This window comes from Neomonachus schauinslandi, chromosome 5 (assembly GCF_002201575.2).
Source record: "Neomonachus schauinslandi chromosome 5, ASM220157v2, whole genome shotgun sequence".
In the NCBI taxonomy this organism is placed as follows: Eukaryota; Metazoa; Chordata; class Mammalia; order Carnivora; family Phocidae; genus Neomonachus; species Neomonachus schauinslandi.
In genome coordinates this window covers 126,275,282-126,293,978 of record NC_058407.1, presented here as the reverse complement: position 1 = coordinate 126,293,978, position 18,697 = coordinate 126,275,282, and the positions used below count along the sequence as shown (strand labels likewise).

The 18,697-nt window shown below is 38.7% G+C and overlaps 1 protein-coding gene across 4 annotated transcripts in view; it reads left to right on the top strand.

Moving 5' to 3' along the window:
- CDC123 (cell division cycle 123) overlaps positions 1-18,697 on the top strand; it is a 58,808-nt gene that overhangs the window by 23,888 nt on the left and 16,223 nt on the right. For all 4 annotated transcript variants that reach the window (XM_021696685.1, XM_021696686.1, XM_044915545.1 and 1 more), the window contains 3 exons: positions 1,708-1,803; positions 3,840-3,946; positions 15,899-15,947. In XM_021696685.1, the coding sequence (XP_021552360.1) occupies positions 1,708-1,803; positions 3,840-3,946; positions 15,899-15,947 (252 nt within the window). The remainder of the gene's footprint in view (positions 1-1,707; positions 1,804-3,839; positions 3,947-15,898; positions 15,948-18,697) is intronic.

The following is an 18,697-nucleotide window of genomic DNA, read 5'->3' as shown; positions in this document are numbered from 1 at the left end:
CTCCTGTTTGATTTCCTGTGTCTAAGCTGACAATGTCACACGGAAGATGGACACGGTGGCAGATACTAAAGATGCTGCCAACCTGTCTAGAGATCACAGACATCTGTAGCAGAAAGGAAGGGGGGGTCCAGTCCAGTCTGCTGTGATCTCTCCCTCCTTTACTCACTAGCTTACTGCTTAAAGCTGGTTTCTAGTTTGGGGGATAGGTCACCTTTTGTTTTAAACTGATGTTTTTTGGTCTGTTTCCCAGACTTTTTTTTTTTTTTTTTTTTTTTAAGATTTTTTAATTTACTTGACAGAACACACAAGCAGGGGGAACAGCAGAGACAGAGAGAAGCAGGCTTTCCACTGAGCAGGGAGCCTGATGGCGGGGCTCCATCCCAGGACCCTGAGATCATGACCTGAGCCTAAGGCAGACACTCAACCAACTGAGCCACTCAGGCACCCCTGTTTCCCAGACTCTTAACAGAGTTTTTTTTTTTTTTTAAAGGGGAAAGGCCTTTTTTTTTTTTTTTAAAGATTTTATTTATTTATTTGACAGACACAGCAAGAGAGGGAACACAATCGGGGGAGTAGGAGAGGGAGAAGCAGGCTTCCCGCAGAGCAGGGAGCCCGATGTGGGGCTCCATCCCAGGACTCTGGGATCATGACCTGAGCCAAAGGCAGACGCTTAACGACTAAGCCACCCAGGCGCCCTTCTTAACACAGTTTTCTCTCCGTTGTAACTGGATTAGATTAAGGGGATCAACAGAAGCCATTTGATATATTTTTGCAGTGTGTAGTTTCGCTCATTCTAGACCTAGTCTAACTTTTTTGCCCCTGTGGAAGAACTTGTCGTTACTGGACTTTTTCAAAATTTGCAGTTGCCCAATAGGGGGCGGCAGATATAAAGGGATAATGTGACTGTAGTAAACCTGTTAATATTTTTGTATTCTGTCCCTTGCAGGCTACACTTCCTATTCTCTTAGTCCCCTTTTCTCTGCTAATGTTCATGTGCTCCTTAGCTAGGGACATAAGGCTCACAGAAGAGTGCAGAAGAGTGTTTCTTCACACAATTTCTCTTTACTTCCTGGTTGAAGTGACATTTAGGACGTTTTGGTTACTTGCATATATAAACTGTGCATTTTAAAATCAATCAAAAAGGAAAGAACATTTTAACTGCACCACCATCCTATTTTTGAGTTTTGTTTATATTAAAACTTGTCTGGAAATAGCAGTGTTTAAATACAGTTAAGCACATCATTTATTTCTCGTTCTCCTGAAGGCTTTTGGGGATATGTCCAAGAATCTTTTCCTCCAGATGGAAAGGCTTCTGGCCCTTTAAATGTGAGGTGATATTTCGGAGCATTGGAGTATGGGTGCAGGTGACATTCCATCTGTCTCTTCACTTAATAACTGTTGGTTCTTTAGATGTTCAGAGAACCATTCAGTCCTTCCTCATACCCCAGATGCCTCGTGACATCTGTCTTTTAAGCTTCCTGGGTTTTGATTGTTTTTGGAAAGTACCGTTTGGGCACTTGTTATTTTTTTCCCTTTCTGGTAAATATTTGATCATTGATTTTGTTTACCTCAGTTCAGAAATTCTGATAGTAATTTGTATTCTAACTTATTTTTAACATGCTTAATTGTTTGAGATTTTGATCTTGTTTTCTGTATTTATTGTGATGTTATCAACCTGTCTAAATGATTTCTCCTTTTTCTCTGTAGGCACCGGAATTTCCCGAGTTCACCACGAAAGTCCAAGAAGCTATCAATTCCCTGGGGGGCAGTGTATTTCCTAAGCTTAACTGGAGTGCCCCAAGGGTAGGAACACATCAGTAAATCTCTTACTATTTGAATATTCTTTGTTTTGCTATTCATTTCTTTTTGTATACCCACAGAGAGCCTAGAATTTTATTCCTAATTCTAGGGAAAACACTGTGGTATTTATTTTTATTTTCCCCCTCCTACTTTCCTGATTTTGCAGTTTCCTGAGTCTGTAAAATACTATATATTTTGCTAAAAGACAGTTGTTGTAACCTCTTGTGTTGCTGATCATGCTAGAATCAGAGGAAGGCCATTCTCTGCCCCTTTCAAAACTTCAGCTGTTCAGTGTAACAGAAATTTTTCTCTACTGAAAAATAATGAGAATTAAAACGTCACAGGACCTAGACATAGAGCCATTCGGGAAATCAGCTGACATTTTCTTAAATTGTGTTTTATCGTTATGACATTGCATTGACAAAATTTTTTTTTTACATCAAGGTCTGTGGAAAAATTCACTCTTCTTTCTAATCCAGTAGAAAACCACTATGGCAGCAAAGTTCACTTAAGGAATCAGACTTACTTGCATTTTCAAAAATCATCCCATGTGTCTTTCTTTTCTTATTCTAAGATGAATGACAAGTTGTACCTAATCTAGCCTTTATTTTTACTGATTAAAATTAGTTCCACATGTACATCATTTACATTTTTAAAAGAGCTGGACTTCTGCTCCCCAAACCAGTAGGTCCTGACACGTCCTTTGCTTCCCCGTTTCTCACTCCCCAGAGGCAGCTGCTGTCCCTATTTCAGTTCATCCTTTCGTTGTTTTCCTCTACCGCTCCGTCCTTTAGCTGTCCATATTCATTATTGCTGCCCCCTCAGGAACGAGAAGATTCTGTCCTCTCACCTCCCGTTCCCGCTGATTTATATTCCACTCTCCTCATTCGAGTACTGTCCCGTTTCGCTTAGGTCAGGATGCAGTGTTTCTGCAACTCTGGTAGCGCAGACACTCTGCGCACATCGGATGGAGACCGTACAGGATGACTTAGTGTTTTTGTTCACCCTTTTGCTTTCCCTGGAGTTCACGGTTTTCTGTGCATCTGCTGTTGTTTCAGTGGAATTAAATCTCTGGTCAGTGTGCCATTCTCCACCAGAAGTTCAGCATCTTTTTCACTGGGAGAAATTATAAAAGTTATTATAAAGAAGTTATTAAAACTCATTTTTAGTTTGTACATGAGCAGTAATTTGAATCATTTCTTACTGCTGAGCTGGGCTGGGGCTTTCCACTTACGAATGGTAGATTATTTGTGGTTTGAAGTTATTCCTTTGTTCATTTATATTTTATTTTGTGTGCCTGCCATGTGCCATGGCTGTCTTTCATGTGTGGATAATTAGGTAGTTTTTTGCAATCATTTGTTTTCTCAACATTAGATTACTGCCCTGTGTCTGATCTGTGGGAGAAGTATGTTTAATAAATGACTTAATTATTCTGTCATTTTTAGGCGTGTTTTGCTAAGCTTTGTGCCTGGTGTGCCTGCTGTTCTTACCTTTTTTTGGTTCATAGGTAGGAGACATTCACCACTGAAAGCTGCAGTGGTGCAGAATCTCCCATCTCCTCTCTCCCTGATTTGGTAGACATGGGTCTGAACTGCTCCAGTCCTCACACTTCAGGTGTCCCGGCTGTCACTACCCAAGAGCAAGAAGAGAGAAAGGATCTCCTTTTTCTTAGAGAGTAGCTGGTTAGGCTCTTTCTTTGCATCTTGATCTTTTAGCTGAAGTGTCAGCACTTCTGATATGCTCTTCACCCCTCTTTCATCATCAGTAAGACAAACACGGGGAAGTGCTTGGGCCTGAGTGGGAAGGTGAGAGCCTTAACAGCTCAGTGTTCATAACCCAGCAAGCAACATGCAGTGGCCCTGCTCTCGGTTGTTCAGAAGTGTGATTTGACATTGAACGGTATAGCTAAAATGTCTCAACTGAGCTTTTTCTTTAAAAGTAGTGTGCATTATCAGCTTTGTATGTAGGCCTGAGCCTCATTCATAGCAACCAACTTGAAATATATGCTAAGTTGCATGTGCTTTATTATTATTATTTAGGATGCATACTGGATAGCAATGAACAGTTCTCTGAAATGTAAAACCCTCAGCGACATCTTTCTGTTGTTCAAGAGTTCTGATTTCATCACTCGTGACTTCACTCAGCCGTAAGTATGTCTCTTGATCTCCCATGTCAGTAGTTTCTGTACTTATGAGAGTTTTGCTGAAGGTGAAATCCCATTACTTCTAGTACCGTTAAAAACAATAGTTCCGGGGCACCTGGGTGGCTCAGTCAGTTAAGCGTCTGACTTCAGCTCAGGTCCTAGGATTGAGCCCCACGTCCGGCTCACTGCTCAGTAGGGAGTCTGCTTCTCCCTCTCCCTCTGCCCCTCCACGCAACGTGTGCTCTCTCTCTCTCTCAAATAGATAAATAAATAAAATCTTAAAAAAAACAAACCAACAACACAACAGCAGTTCCATATGACAGGACCTATTAAAGCAAACATTTCTTTTCCTTTGACAGTAAATGAATATTCGTAAATATCAAGGGCTTTCTTTGTATCTGCCCATTAATTTGGTAATCTTTTTTTCTCATTGTAAAATCAGTATATGCTTATCATAGAAAAACAAAATTAAGAATTTGAGCTAAACAAAAACAGGAAATGTAGAAGCACCCATGATCTCACCACAGTTGGTTTTATGTAGTTCCAGAATTCTTTCTGTGCATACGTATAATATAAATATACCTGTCTCTAACCATATTGTGATATTTTAAGACAAAAATGGGATCCTGTAGTTCATATTCCTTAGTGGCCTGCAGTATATAGCTAATATCTTTATGTGTCATTTAATACTTATATGTATCATTGTTTAAAATTACCTTAATGGTATTCCACTGGATAGCTACAGCATGATTTGTTTGATCAGCATTCTATTTTTATATAGTCCTACAGTGAATATCCCTGAGCTAAATTTTTGTGCATGTTCCTGATTTTTTTCTCAGCATACATTTCAGGAAGGGGAATTGCTGTTTTCCTTTCTTTGCCAGTTACTCTTTAGCTAAAGGACTCATAGGCAGGTAACCTACTTGCACTGGTGACCTGCCGGTGAGCTCTTTATGCTCTCTTGTTCTGTCATCAAATAGGTATTCTTCTAGATTTCCCATCTTACCCATCGTAAACAGACCAGTTATTACACTTAAACTAATATTTAAACTGGTCTCTAAAGTAAAGCATATCACAAAATCCAGCAACTAAGCGGGTGAATAGGGGTGCAAATACTGTGTACCCATGCCACTTCTTCCCTATCCGTCCGTGGAGTCTGCCCTGCCCATTTACCCCATTTCAGCTTCAGATCCTTTTTTGAGGAGAAGCCTGGCACAGAAAAATAAATTCACTGCATGTCAGTTGTGCACCTAGTCTTTTGCCTCTGAGTTGTGTAGCTTGGCCATTGTTTTTAGTATTACAAGAATGAAGGGAATGAAGTTCGGTGATAATAAATGAGTCTGGTTAAATTGTAAGTTTATTATAAAGGGGGTTTACCAGTATTGATATTTCTGGTTCATTTACAGAGAAGAGCTTTATATTGTTTTGATATTTCATTGTCCACCCTTTGTGGTCACGTTGGCACAGATGTTACTAGGTGTTTGGCGGCCCCTGTTGTAGTAATAATGCTGTGGCATTTCCATTCTAGGAGAGGCCCTCTGATTCGAGGAAGTAGTCGCTGTCTTCTTTGTCCATTATAAAGCTTTTAAATACCTAATGCTTTAAGGAAAGAGGTCTTAAAATATATTACATTAAAAATGCTCTGTACCTGTTAGTTCATCAGATAGGAGTTTCCGTGTACCTTTAACACTAGTTGCAGTGAGAGTATGAGGACATCTTTTCCTTTCCAAAAATTACTATAAGTTGCTTTTAATTCCCCGTGGCTGATGCTTTTTTAAATCATCTTTGTGGCTTGGTGAACTGCTGCTGCTCCCCAGCCCACCTCTCCCCCTCTTCATCGTGCTTGAATCTAACGTGAGTCCAATAGAAGGTCAAAATAGCAGTCAGCTATTTGGCCTTCTGTGCTCTTTGACTTTTGCATGGGAGGGAAGTTAAGTCAGCAAGTGAATTTGAGGCCTGGGATTAAGAGTGTTTACTCACAGAATACCATGCTTCTCCTAGTCTAAATAATTGGGAGTTGGCAGGAACAAACCCCAAGTACCGAGCTTGCAGTCTTTCAGCTGGGCGGCTCTAATTAGTCACCCCCTTCTGGAAGTATTTGTTGGTAGGAGGCTGCAGAGCTGTAAGTCTTGTCACCATAAAAATCTGTATTGATGGGATCTTTAGTGAAAGATGAACTTTTGTCGCATAGGCCTTTAAGGACCCCTGAAAGATTAAATTTGGAGTGTAATTTTTTAAATTAGACAGGATTGTGTCAGTAATTTAATCTCTTTCCTTCTATAGGCTAGAAAATTGAGGCCTAAATCTGTTTGGTCGTTTGTTCCCACAAACTAGTTAGTAGAACCAAAACCAGAATATAATTTCAGTAATGCCATTCTAAATGGTTTCTATATTTTCACTTAGTAAAGTCATAAATTCCTCCTTTTAAAAATGCTACAAATTAAAATACGGAATATCATAAAGAATTTAATTTTGTGGGACGCCTGGGTGGCTCAGTCGGTTAAGCGTCTGCCTTCGGCTCAGGTCATGATCCCAGGGTCCTGGGATCGAGTCCCGCATCGGGCTCCCTGCTCTGCGGGGAGCCTGCTTCTCCCTCTGCCTCTGCCTCTCTCTCTGTCTCTCATGAATAAATAAATAAAATCTTTAAAAAAAAAAAAAATTTAATTTTGTAAGAATTTATTATATAATAAAAATATAAGTAAAAACAATAAGTATAAATATAGAATGTAAAAAGACATTATAGAGTTATATAATTATCTGTGATATGTATAAGATTATATAATATTATAAAAATGACTTTATATTGTTTATACTATTTTGGGGCTTACCTCAAAAAAAGAAAGATATTCCAGTCAGGATTGCAAGGTAACAGAAGGCCAACTAAACGTATTTTACACATACAGAGTTTTAAAAAGTATATTACTTAACAAGGACTCTGGAGCGTGGGTATTTTTGGGGTTAATTGAGCTGCTCCTCAAGGTCTCCACGGAGCCAGGCTCTTCCAGTTTTTCCCCTGTGGTCATGCTTGGCTTACTGATGTGGTATTTGGGATTATCGCCCACTGGTTTCAAGATTGCTGCTACAGTTCTGGGCAGCACATGAAGACATGACAGTATCTGAACCAAAAATAGAAGGGGTGGTGTGTTTCCTCTCACTCCTCTCTGTATGTGAGCAAGTAAAGCATTCTGGAAGCTTCCCAGGAGGCCTCTATAGGCTCATTGGTCATACAGAGACCCAGCCTAATCCAGCAGTTGGCAGAGGGAACAGAATTGCGATGACTGGTTTAGACCAGGGCTGTCAGACGTTAGCATGCATCAGGATCATCTAAAGAGTTTGATGAAACACAGATTGCTGGTCCCTTCCCCAAAGTTCTGGTTCAGTAGGCTGGGAGTGGGGCCCAAGAATATAATTTCAAAGAAGTTCCCAGGTTATCCTGATGATGGTTGTGCAGGCCCACCCCTTGAGGACTGCTTAGATTAAGCAGCACATGCATCCCTGGGATTCCGGAGGGGACTGCAGAATACAAGTGCTACCTGATCCAGCAATCACAATTGTGTTAGCAAGGATGAAGGTTGGGAATAGCTCGAGGGAGACAAGCTGTACTATCTGTCAGAGTTGTAAGCTGATACAGAATATTAAGTACTCTTATTTTTCCTGTTCCTCAACTGGTTATTGTACATAGGAGCTTTAAAAAGTGGAAGTTGCAATATGACACATTTAACACAGTCTGCACTAGATTCACTGAGCAAACTATTTGCCCAGATAGAAACTTTTTTTTTTTAAGGAATTTATTTATTTATTTGACAGAGAGAGACACAGTGAGAGAGGGAACACAAGCAGGGGGAGCGGGAGAGGGAGAAGCAGGCTTCCCGCTGATCAGGGAGCCTGATGTGGGGCTCGATCCCAGGACCCTGGGACCACGACCCGAGCCGAAGGCAGATGCTTAACGACTGAGCCACCCAGGTGCCCCCAGATAGAAACATTTTATGTGGTTAGACTTGTTGAGGCTCAAGGCTGCTTTCAGTAATTATTTTATTGATTAATGTCACTTCAGTCAGCCAAGGCAAGAAAATAATACCTGGTATTCAATTGGCACTTGGAAGATAGGGCTGAGCGAGTGAAAAAATTAATCCATTAAGTGTTTCTCTGAGGGATTTGTCACGCACAAGATAGATTTGATTAGAGGTCAGGAAATTTCACTTGTTTAGTAATTTAACTCAGCCATGCTTGACGTAATTTGTATGCATTCTTAAGATTATCACAACACTGGTTATTAATCCTAAAATGCAGCAAGTAGTCTCAGGAGTAAAATCTTGTGTGTAAGTTGGACCTGATAGAATCTTTACCTTGTGATTAATGAGATGACATTTTCTCTGCTGTAGATTGTTTTAATTTTAGATAGCATATTTTATCTCTTTCTGAAGAAGAATTCTATGAAAATTCAGATGAACGTACCCAATGATCCTTAGTTCAGTATCGTTTTACTTTTATCTTTGTTTTTCCACCACCAGTGAAATCTGGAATGGAATCCGTGACCAGTACTCTTAACCTGGTTCTCTTGGTTCCCCATGAGCAATAGTCTACACCACCAGAACTTTTACGCTTAAGGTTCCATGGTTCTGCATTTTGTTTTTCTTGCCCATAATTTACACTTTTTCTTATACTTAGTGTTTACAGTGAAGTATAATGTAACCTTCCAACTTTTAAAAAAAGCTTACCAATCAGACTTGTGCCCTAGTAAATATCTAGGGTGGTATGCCACTTTAAAACATTAATGATTGTGTTTACAGCCACTTCAGAAAGCTTTAATGAAGATGTTTTCTCACTACTTATAAAAATGGTGAAATTGTGATCTCAGCCAATGGACTTAGGTAATATCTAAGTTGCCTAGAGTAAATTCATGTAGGTATTATTCTCAGAGTATACCAATAGTGTGATTCTCCTTCCCCTACTCCTGCCATGTGACTGGCCCAAATTAGAGGCCCAGCTCATATCCTGTGAGTAGGTAATATTGTAAATCTGTACATCCAGTGCCAGAATCTCACCCCTTAGCCCCAACACATAGGCTTCATCTTCAACTTAAAAGTTTTCCACTAGCAGGGCACCTGGGTGGCTCAGTCATTAAGCGTCTGCCCTCGGCTCAGGTCATGATCCCAGGGTCCTGGGATCGAGCCCCACATCGGGCTCCCTGCTCCGCGGGAAGCCTGCTTCTCCCTCTCCCACTCCCCCTGCTTGTGTTCCCTCTCCTGCAGCGTCTCTCTCTGTCAAATAAATCAATAAAATCTTAAAAAAAAAAAAGTTTTCCACTAGCGTAGTCTCTGTTTTCATCTCCATCTAGCTCTTTCTTGTAGTCTGTTTCTGAATTGTAGCACAGCTCAGCACAGTGCAGGCACATGGATCCTTTTCTGGTCCTCTCCTTCTTTCCTTGTAACAAAGCAGGGGACACATTCCGCCTCATCTGTATACTAGAGTACATCCATATTTTCCTGGTTGTGCTCCCCTCTGTTCCACACACCCACATCCTTATCATTGAATGTATTACATTTGTTCTCTTTTGATGTATGAAATATTTGGAACAGCATGATAAAAACTTGTTGATCACAGGAAGTTCACAGAAAAAAGTATGTCAATCTTAAGACATGGTTTAGGGCATAACGAATAGGTCTGTTTATGCTAAGACCTGGTGGCTGACAGGAAATGCAGTCTTGTTGAAGTTGAGGGAGTAATTTGGGCAGTACCTTGAGTAGAAATGAAAGAAAAAAGATGGCCTTCCTGCCTGCCAGGGATCAGTGCTGGCTGCGCACAGTCCTTGCAGTTTGGGGCTAAGACATTTTTTCCTTTCTTTTCTTTTTAAAAATTTGGATCTAGAACATTACTCTCAAAAATTCCTATTAACTGGCTAATTTCAAAATGTTTTTAAAATGCACTGGTATAATTTCATAGTAGCTTTCATCAGGATAGACTTTTGGGTTTTGTTGGTTTTTTTCCAAAATAAAATCTTTACTATTTTTGTACCTGAGAATTTTTTTTAGTTTGTAATTTCCATTGTAGATAATGTAACATTCATCATTTAATAACATTTGTGTATATTTGGATTTTTAATGGCCAGCTAGAGGAACTATAATTATAATTCAGTATAGGAGTTTCCTTTCTATCCAGACTGTAAAGCAGTGACTTTGATTTAATACTACTTTATGTTGTTAACCTGTTGAAAATTTCAAAGAAATCTTCCAAGTTATAATAAAATACTTACCCAGGAAAAAAAATTTAGAAGTGGGATTTAAACACACAGACACACACACACAGACACACACAATAAGCTCATAAGTGTACATGAAAATGGTTAGTAAGTACTCATTACAGCTAGTACTGTTCAGGTTGGCAGAGATGTTCAAATGAGATTCAAAATGTTCTTATTTGTAATTATAAAAGAGCTTTAAGAAACTGATCATTAATTTTTGGTTTTAGCTAAGTAGCAGGCTAAGATAACTTGAAAAATCTTTTGTTACACATTACGTAGAGATGCTGGGTAAAATATAAACTATAGCACAGAAATTTAAATGCATAGCTGAATTCACAGAAACAAAAGGTAAATCCCAGTTGCAAGAAATGTAAAGAGGATGGAAAATCAGAGGGTTAGGTAGGTAAGCCTTTTAGGGGTCATTATCAGAGCTGATAAGAGACATAACTTTTAATCCCTTTATAGGACTGGAAGCCAAGCATTAAGCCAAAATAAAGTGAGGATTTGGAAAAGAGACCGTTTTTTGCACCTTCAGTAAAGGGTGAACAAGAAAAAAAATTCATCCATTGGCACAGAGACAGGGAAGCAGGACTGAAACCCCTTGGGCTTTGGGTTTTTCGTTTTAAAAAGTTGAAACCTCAGGCCTATATCTCATTATGAACTTTGGAAAACGGAATTTGAACCACCTGCCTGTTGGAGAGCTCCCATTAACTAAGAAATTAATGTAAAAGTCAGTCCTCCAGTCATTTTTACCCTTGAGACACCTAGAAGATGCAAATACAAAGTGCTCTGGGAAGACTCCACAACCCAGGCCTGTGGGACCCCCAGAGAAATGAGCTGCACCAAGTAGGCGCTTATGTAGAAATAACAAGATCGTGAGAAAACTACATCATGCCTCAAGGTGAGACAGCAGACAAGAGGAGGAAGTAGAGCTGTATGAATTTAAAATAACAGAAGTCTCAAAGATAATATAAAGGAAGTGTTTTAATTAAACTCATAAAAAGAATTGAGACTCTTAGAACAAGTTTTAGGTCCATTAATTTATGTATAAGGATTGTAAAAATTCCAGTGTTGTTAGTACACTGATTATCTTACTCATTTTTGCTTTTTAAACCTACCTTCTCCAGAATGTTAATGGAATCTAAATATTCACACACAGCGTTCTTTGCAGTATTTCAGCTGAGCTCTTGAAAATGCTATCGTTGACCTTTACATTCAGGCTTAACTAGTTGGCTCTGCACTCTTCTCTTGCAAGAACTGTACTGGGCCATCTGGTTAATCATCTTAATAAGAAAAAGCCTTATACAATAATCTCACATACCACAGACATTCTCACTTCTACATTCTGAAACTAACCAGGCTTTTAAACTAACATTAAATGTTAAACCAATCAACACTTAAAAAATAAATGTTATAGGATGGAAGAATGCAAATATGCATTAAAATGTATACCTGTTTTAAAGTAGCAATATGAGGATTAACCGAGGGCTGAAATCAGTATTTGTAGGAATATCGAAGCATTAAAAACATTAGACAATGAAGATTTGTGTTTTGGAATTGTGCCTTTTGGGTTTCCTGTAGTATTTTAAAAACAGGTAGATATAGAATCTTAATCTGCCTTGTTTTTTATAGAATCATAGTAACTATCCTCTGTTACCAGATTTATAAAAACTATGGCACCCACATGATTAAATCACATTTCAAATATGAGAATGGTAGTAGTTCTGCTACTACACTAACCATTAAGATAATGCCCTGTTATTTATTCAAGTTCCTTAGTCATTTCTCTCCTTCCATCTCCCTGTATGTTTTAGATACATTTAAATTAAGAAAAGAGACAGTTCAGTTTTATCATTGATCATGAACTAATGGTTAGTTGGAAGCCAAATATTACCTTTTTTTCCTATGGAGGTATAATTGGCATAATGTTATATTTAAGTTTCAGGTGTACAACATAGAAATTCCATATTTGTATATGTTACAAAACAAAATATTAAATTCTAAAGTAAACTTGAATAGGCTTCTTATAAAAGCAATACATGTGCACTTTGTACTTTTATGTATTTTTTAATTCCTCAAAATTAAAAGTCAGAATAAAAGTATGTATCTGTTTTAAGGGTAAAAGAATTCATAAAATAGCAGTTTTTTACAATTAAAATGTTTATTTATTTTTTTAAAGATTTTTATTTATTTATTTATTTGAGAGAGAGAGAGAGAGTGAGAGAGAGAGCGCAAGAGGGGGTAGGGTTAGAGGGAGAAGCAGACTCCCCGCCGAGCAGGGAGCCTGATGTGGGACTCGATCCCGGGACTCCGGGATCATGACCTGAGCTGAAGGCAGTCGCTTAACCAACTGAGCCACCCAGGTGCCCCACAATTAAAATGTTTAGACGTAAACTAGGAAAAAAAGGCGCAAGGAATCTTTTGAAATGAAAAATTTATTATGTGGAACTATTAAAGATGATCAAGGACATTTTTTTAGATGCATCTGATACTTATGGTGTTTTGTTTTATTTTTTTAGCTGAAATCCGAGAGCTTTAACAACAGCTCTTTTTTAGAGAGAGAGAACACGCGTGCGCAAGACGGTGGGTGGGGCAGAGGGCAAGAGAGACAAGCAGACTCCACACTGAATGTGGGGCTTAATCACATGACCCTGAAATCATGACCTGAGCCGAAATCAAGAGTCGGACGCTTAACCGACTGAGCCACCCAGGCGCCCCTAACAGCAGCTCTAGAACCTCCATCCTTGCGGGTTTAGTGCCCTCCCTACCACTTATTTGATCTCTCACCTTTCAGAGCCTTGGTAACCTCATGTGATAAACATTGATATTAATAGCACTTTCTCATAGGATTATTGGTGCATGTTCATTAATACAGAGAAAGCCCACTGGTTTTCAACAAAGCACATTGGGTGTACTTTTCTTTGTAATTCAGATTATATCCACCCATGCCCAGTTGTTAGTAGGAATAAAAGTTTTTTTCTGAGAATCTCAGCCAATCAAATAAATTGGAATTGTTGTTGTTTGTAGTATAAATTACAAATGATTATAGAGAATTCCAACCTAATGAAATATTCAGGAGAATTGAAAAGCTTTTCAAACTCAGTTTTACTTGTAAATTGCTTAAGAGATCTTTAAAAGTATTTTTTGTTTTCTATGCGTGGGGTTTTTCTTCTTAATAAAAATGTCTCTCGACTGCAAGTTTTGCTCACTCTTTAATTGTTGGTATTCTCCAAGGTTCTGTCATCTATCTGCCTGAGGTGACGCTTCTATTTACTTCCTTGACTTCAGCTCTTACACCTATGTGATTACCTCCAGATAATTGTCTTCAACTCCTCCCTCTCTTTGAGTTTCCTTATTTCTGGTTGCTTCCTAGACATTTCTGTGTGCTTCTCCGAGGATGTCTCCAACTCTCCACATATAAACATAATTCTCTCCCGTCTTTCCCTCACCTCTGTTACCTGCTTTTCTCTTAGTCTCAGTGAATGGCATTCCCATCACTGTCCAGCCAGTCATCGAAACCAGACCTCAGTCATCCCGACCTCTCTCCCTCATCCCTCACTTTCTTTTTATTTATTTATTTATTTATTTATTTGAGAGAAAGAGAGAGAGACAGAGAAACAGCATGAGAGGGGAGAGGGTCAGAGGGAGAAGCAGGCTCCCCGCTGAGCCGGGAGCCCGATGTGGGACTCGATCCCAGGACTCCGGGATCATGACCTGAGCCGAAGGCAGTTGCTTAACCAACTGAGCCACCCAGGCGCCCATCCCTCACTTTCAACAGGGCGCCAGGCAATATTGGTTTTGCCTCCTGAATATCTTTATATAGTGCTTTTCTCCTCCCCCACTCCCACTGCAGCAGCTAGACCCTTATCACCCCCAAGTCTATTGGACCGAGCCTTCTAACTGGTCTCTCTGCCTCCCTACTTGCCACCCCTCCACCCCCCCACCGCCCCCCCCTCCCCCCCAGCTATCCAGTACCATTGCCACAGTGGTAGTCCTAAAGCCCTCACATGTTTAGAAATTTTTAGCTCCTCAGTGTATATATAATAAAGTACAGCCTCCCTAGAGACACAAACAAGACCCTTCACAATCTGGATACTCCTCTTCATCGAAAATTTCTCTTCAGTGTCGTTTTTTTTAATTGGATTATAGTTAACACAATGTTACGTTAGTTTTGGGTGTAAAACATAGTGATTTAACAAGTCTGTATTTTATGCTCACCACAGGTATAGCTGCCATCTGTCCCCATACAACACTCTTCCAGTGCCACTGACTAGATTGCCTGTGCTGTCTTTTATCCCCATGACTTACTCATTCTGTAACTGGAAACCTGTATCTCCCACCCCGCTTCACTTTTTTGCCCATTCCCCCTACTCCCCTCCCCTCTGGCAGCCACCAGTTTGTTCTCTGTATTTATGAGTCTCTTTCTTACAAATATGAGTCTGTTTCTGCTTTTTGTTTGTTTGTTTAACATACCCCATATCTGCTTTATCTATTCATCTGTTGATGGACACTTAGGCTGCTTGCATATCTTGGCTGTTATAAATAATGCTGCAATAAAGATAGGGGTGCATAAATCTTTTTGAATTAGTGTTTTTGTTTTCTTTGGGTAAATACCTATTAGTGGAATTACTGGATCATATGGTAGTTCTACTTTTACTGTTTTGAGGAAACTCCATACAGTTTTACTGTTTTGAGGAAACTCCATACAGCGGCTACACCAGCTTACATTCCCACCAACAGTGCATGAGATCTAACCTCATCTTCCTGTGGTTCTCCTTGCGCTCTACACTCCCATCGGCGCGAATCCGTCATAGTTCCCTGTATACAGTGTGACAGTTCTCATTTCTTGTCCTGCTTTAGTGCATGCTTCCCTTTGCCTTAAATGTGGACCCTTCCCTTCCTGTTGAATGAAGCCTTCTTGACTGCCACCTTCCCTCCCCCCCCAACAGAGAACTAATCAGTTTTTCCTTTGTGCTATCAGAGTATTTTTATTTGCTTTCAGTGGTTTGAATTTTTTTGTCTACTTGTTAGACTTTCCCCACCAGACTAACCTCCTAAAGAACAAGGGACTCAGGTCATTTTAGCATTTCTGGTGCCTCGCCAGTCCTTGGCATAGGGAGGCATTTAACAAAGGCATTTAGAAAATATATGAAAAATTGTTCATGAAATGGAGGACTTTTAGAGGGGGAAGCAGTATACTTAATGAAGGAATGAGTAGTTCTATCAAATATTTTTTTAAATGGCTTGCAGGGTAAGGTTTGGATTAACTTTGTGTGGCTTTAGATGGTAGAGGTAATGTCAGCAGAGAAGTAGACTTCTGGTTTAGCCACAGAGAAGGCAATGAAGGTTAGAGAACAGCAGTACCATCCTGCTTTCATTTGGAATCTGTATTTAGACAATCTGAGTTTTAGTCCTGTCTTGGTCACTAGATTTGGTGGTTTCTGGGTCTAAGTTTCTTTGTTTTTTGACAGAAAAATGGAGATAATAGTAGCTTATATGGTGGTTTTGAGGACTAGTGAAATACCATTTCGGGGTGCCTTGGCTAACATCTGGTGTTGAATAGTGCTTAATAAATGTTCACTGGATTTGAATTAGCCTCCTGTTCCTGGATTCTTCCAGTAATACCTTACACGTATCGCATTGAATATAAGTAATGTGTGTACATGAACTGCCACCAAAAAAAAAATATTCAATTGCCTTTTTTTCTCTTAAAGATTTATTCATTGTACTGATGATTCTCCAGATCCTTGTATAGAATATGAGGTAAGGATTTATTTTTTAAATCTTGAAATTGATAATCCTAGATGAAGATGTGTTGGAAATTGCTATCTATTCTTAAGCAAAATGAATAAAATTTTTTGGATCAATTTCTCTGGGAACCTAGAGCCACTGAATTTTTAAATATGTAAAAAATATATGTATAAATGAATATATACACACGTATACACAGTATATACATACTATAGAATGTACGTATTTTGTGATAAAACTAATACTTTATACCCATCATCTGGCTTAAGCTGGGTAAGCTTTTTAACCTGGTATGTGAAGAAAAATAATCATCCCCAATTTTACCATTTAGGCCCAGTGGACCTTTTTATGTTTTTTGTTGTTCACTCATTTTACAAATTACATCAGAAGTTAGATTGAAAGGATAGTGAAAAACATTTTTAGAAATAGCAATAAGAATTCAAACATAGCAAACCCAAATTTGTATTCCATATTTTCCTAGTTTGAAGGTATATCCTCCTCCCCCCCCCCCCCATACGCCTCCCTGAAATGGGTAGTGTTCTTGGACTCAAATAACTACTCATCAACTGTTATGAGTGAATCTGATTCCAGGTTTCAGCTACATCCCTGATAGGCTCTTCCTTATCACTACTTCTGGTTGTTCTTGCACTTGGATCGTCAGAATGTAATACTTTTGAAAACTTTGACAGCTCATAATTTGTTGAAGAGAGTGGTCATCCTGCTCTATAATTGCAAAGCATTTGCATTTTTGGATTTGTAACACCAATTAGAAATAGTCCAGTGGTCTTTTTTAAAAAAAATTCTTCATTTAAAAAAAAATTCATTGTTTGCTTCATCACCTTTGTATACACATGCTTTCAAAACTTGCCCACTGACTCTCTGTATCAAGAAATTTTTAGTGTGTTGAATGTATATTGGTATATCGTCTGTGATCATACCATGTTTGTAGAACAGTTCATTTACTATTTACCAGGCCACCAAATTGGATCTTTTAGCACTTATAATTGAGCTTTTTACATGCCAGTTGTGAAGGTTTTTTTGACTTAATAGCATAGCATGAGCATATTCCCAATCATTAAACATTTTTATAACATTCTTTATATGTATATGTTATATTCATATCTATTGTTTCATTGAACAAACATCTATTAAACACCTGCTGTGTCTTATCACTTGGTGCTGGAAAACACAAAATGACAAAGATTATTTCTCGAGTCTTCCCATAATCTTTGTTTGAGATGTCATCTTTTATCCCCAAGATTCATTTCACCAGCAGTTTGCTCTTTTATTGCTTTTTTGGGACTATGCCATTATCATGTTAGTGCATAGGGTTTAAAACTCAGTTTTTTAAAAGCTCAGGAAAGTGATATTCTTAGAATAATTAAAATGAAAAAAAGTTGCAAGCAGAATCCTGTATACTGTGTATTCCTTCTTTGTGTATTTAAAAAGATATATACATGTGCTCCATGCTCATTTATTTGTAGATTACTTCTGGAAAGCTATATGAGTAATTGACAGCACTGGTTACCTTTGCGGAGGACAGAGGGACTGGGTAGGGTCGGGGTAGGGATAATTCACATTTTGCCCTTTTGTGTTTTTTCAGTCAACCACACAATGAATGCGTTACTTGTCCAAAATATTATTTCAGTAAAGATTATGCAGATTTTCCGAAAAATTAATGTTAGTTTACAACAATTACTTATTTCTTTGTTGTTTAAATAAAAATTACTGTAGCCCTAAAAAACTATATTTGCCAGTATCAGCTTTTAATAGATGACAACTGTGTACATTTTTAGTTTTTTAGTTCTTCATTTAATAATTAGGTTCTTTTTAAAAAATACAGGGCACCTGGGTGGCTCAGTCGTTGGGCGTCTGCCTTCGGCTCAGGTCATGATCCCAGGGTCCTGGGATCGAGTCCCGCATCGGGCTCCCTGCTCGGCGGGAAGCCTGCTTCTCCCTCTCCCACTCCCCCTGCTTGTGTTCCTGCTCTCGCTATCTCTCTCTCTGTGAAATAAATAAATAAAAATTAAAAAAAAAAATACAGCACATAGAAATCTTGACTAAGAGCTTACAAAATTGAAAATTGGAATCAGTGCATTTTAAAATCTTAGGCATATTTTAACAATATGTTTGTTTTTTTTTTTTAAAAAAAGCAATTATCAAAAATTAAGAAGTACAAGAAAATATGAGGAACTTACCACCCACATATATCCTCAGTATTAGCATTTTGGCATTTAACTTCCCTTTCTTGAAATAAGTGTATATGTGTGTGTATATATACACTCTCTTCATAAAATACCGTGCATACCGTTTTTTTTCACTTACAGTGTGAGTATTTTTCCAGTTCATTAATTATTTTTTTATATCAGGATTTTTAGTGGCTGTGTATCCTATATATTGACAGTTTTGTTTTGTAACATTTTTTAAGCACCTGCTAGGTATTACGTACTTGTGCTGGGAACATAAAGATAAGTAAGACCCAGTTCCTTGCCCTTGCTGAGTTGCTAGTTAGGAGGGAAGAGAGACTTGTATCAAATTATCATAGTACAACTTGGTATGTATGTGCATACTATAGAATGTTAGGTGCAAGAAACTGGGAGCACAGGGTATGGGAAGGGAGGATACTGAGCCCACTGGAGGTTATTCCAGGAATGGGGCTTAGTGTAATTTAAGTTCCATCTCTTAGGTCTTAAAGGGCAAAGAAGTATATGCCAGCATAAGGGAGGCTGGAGGCACTGGCCTCTTATTACAATTAATACTTC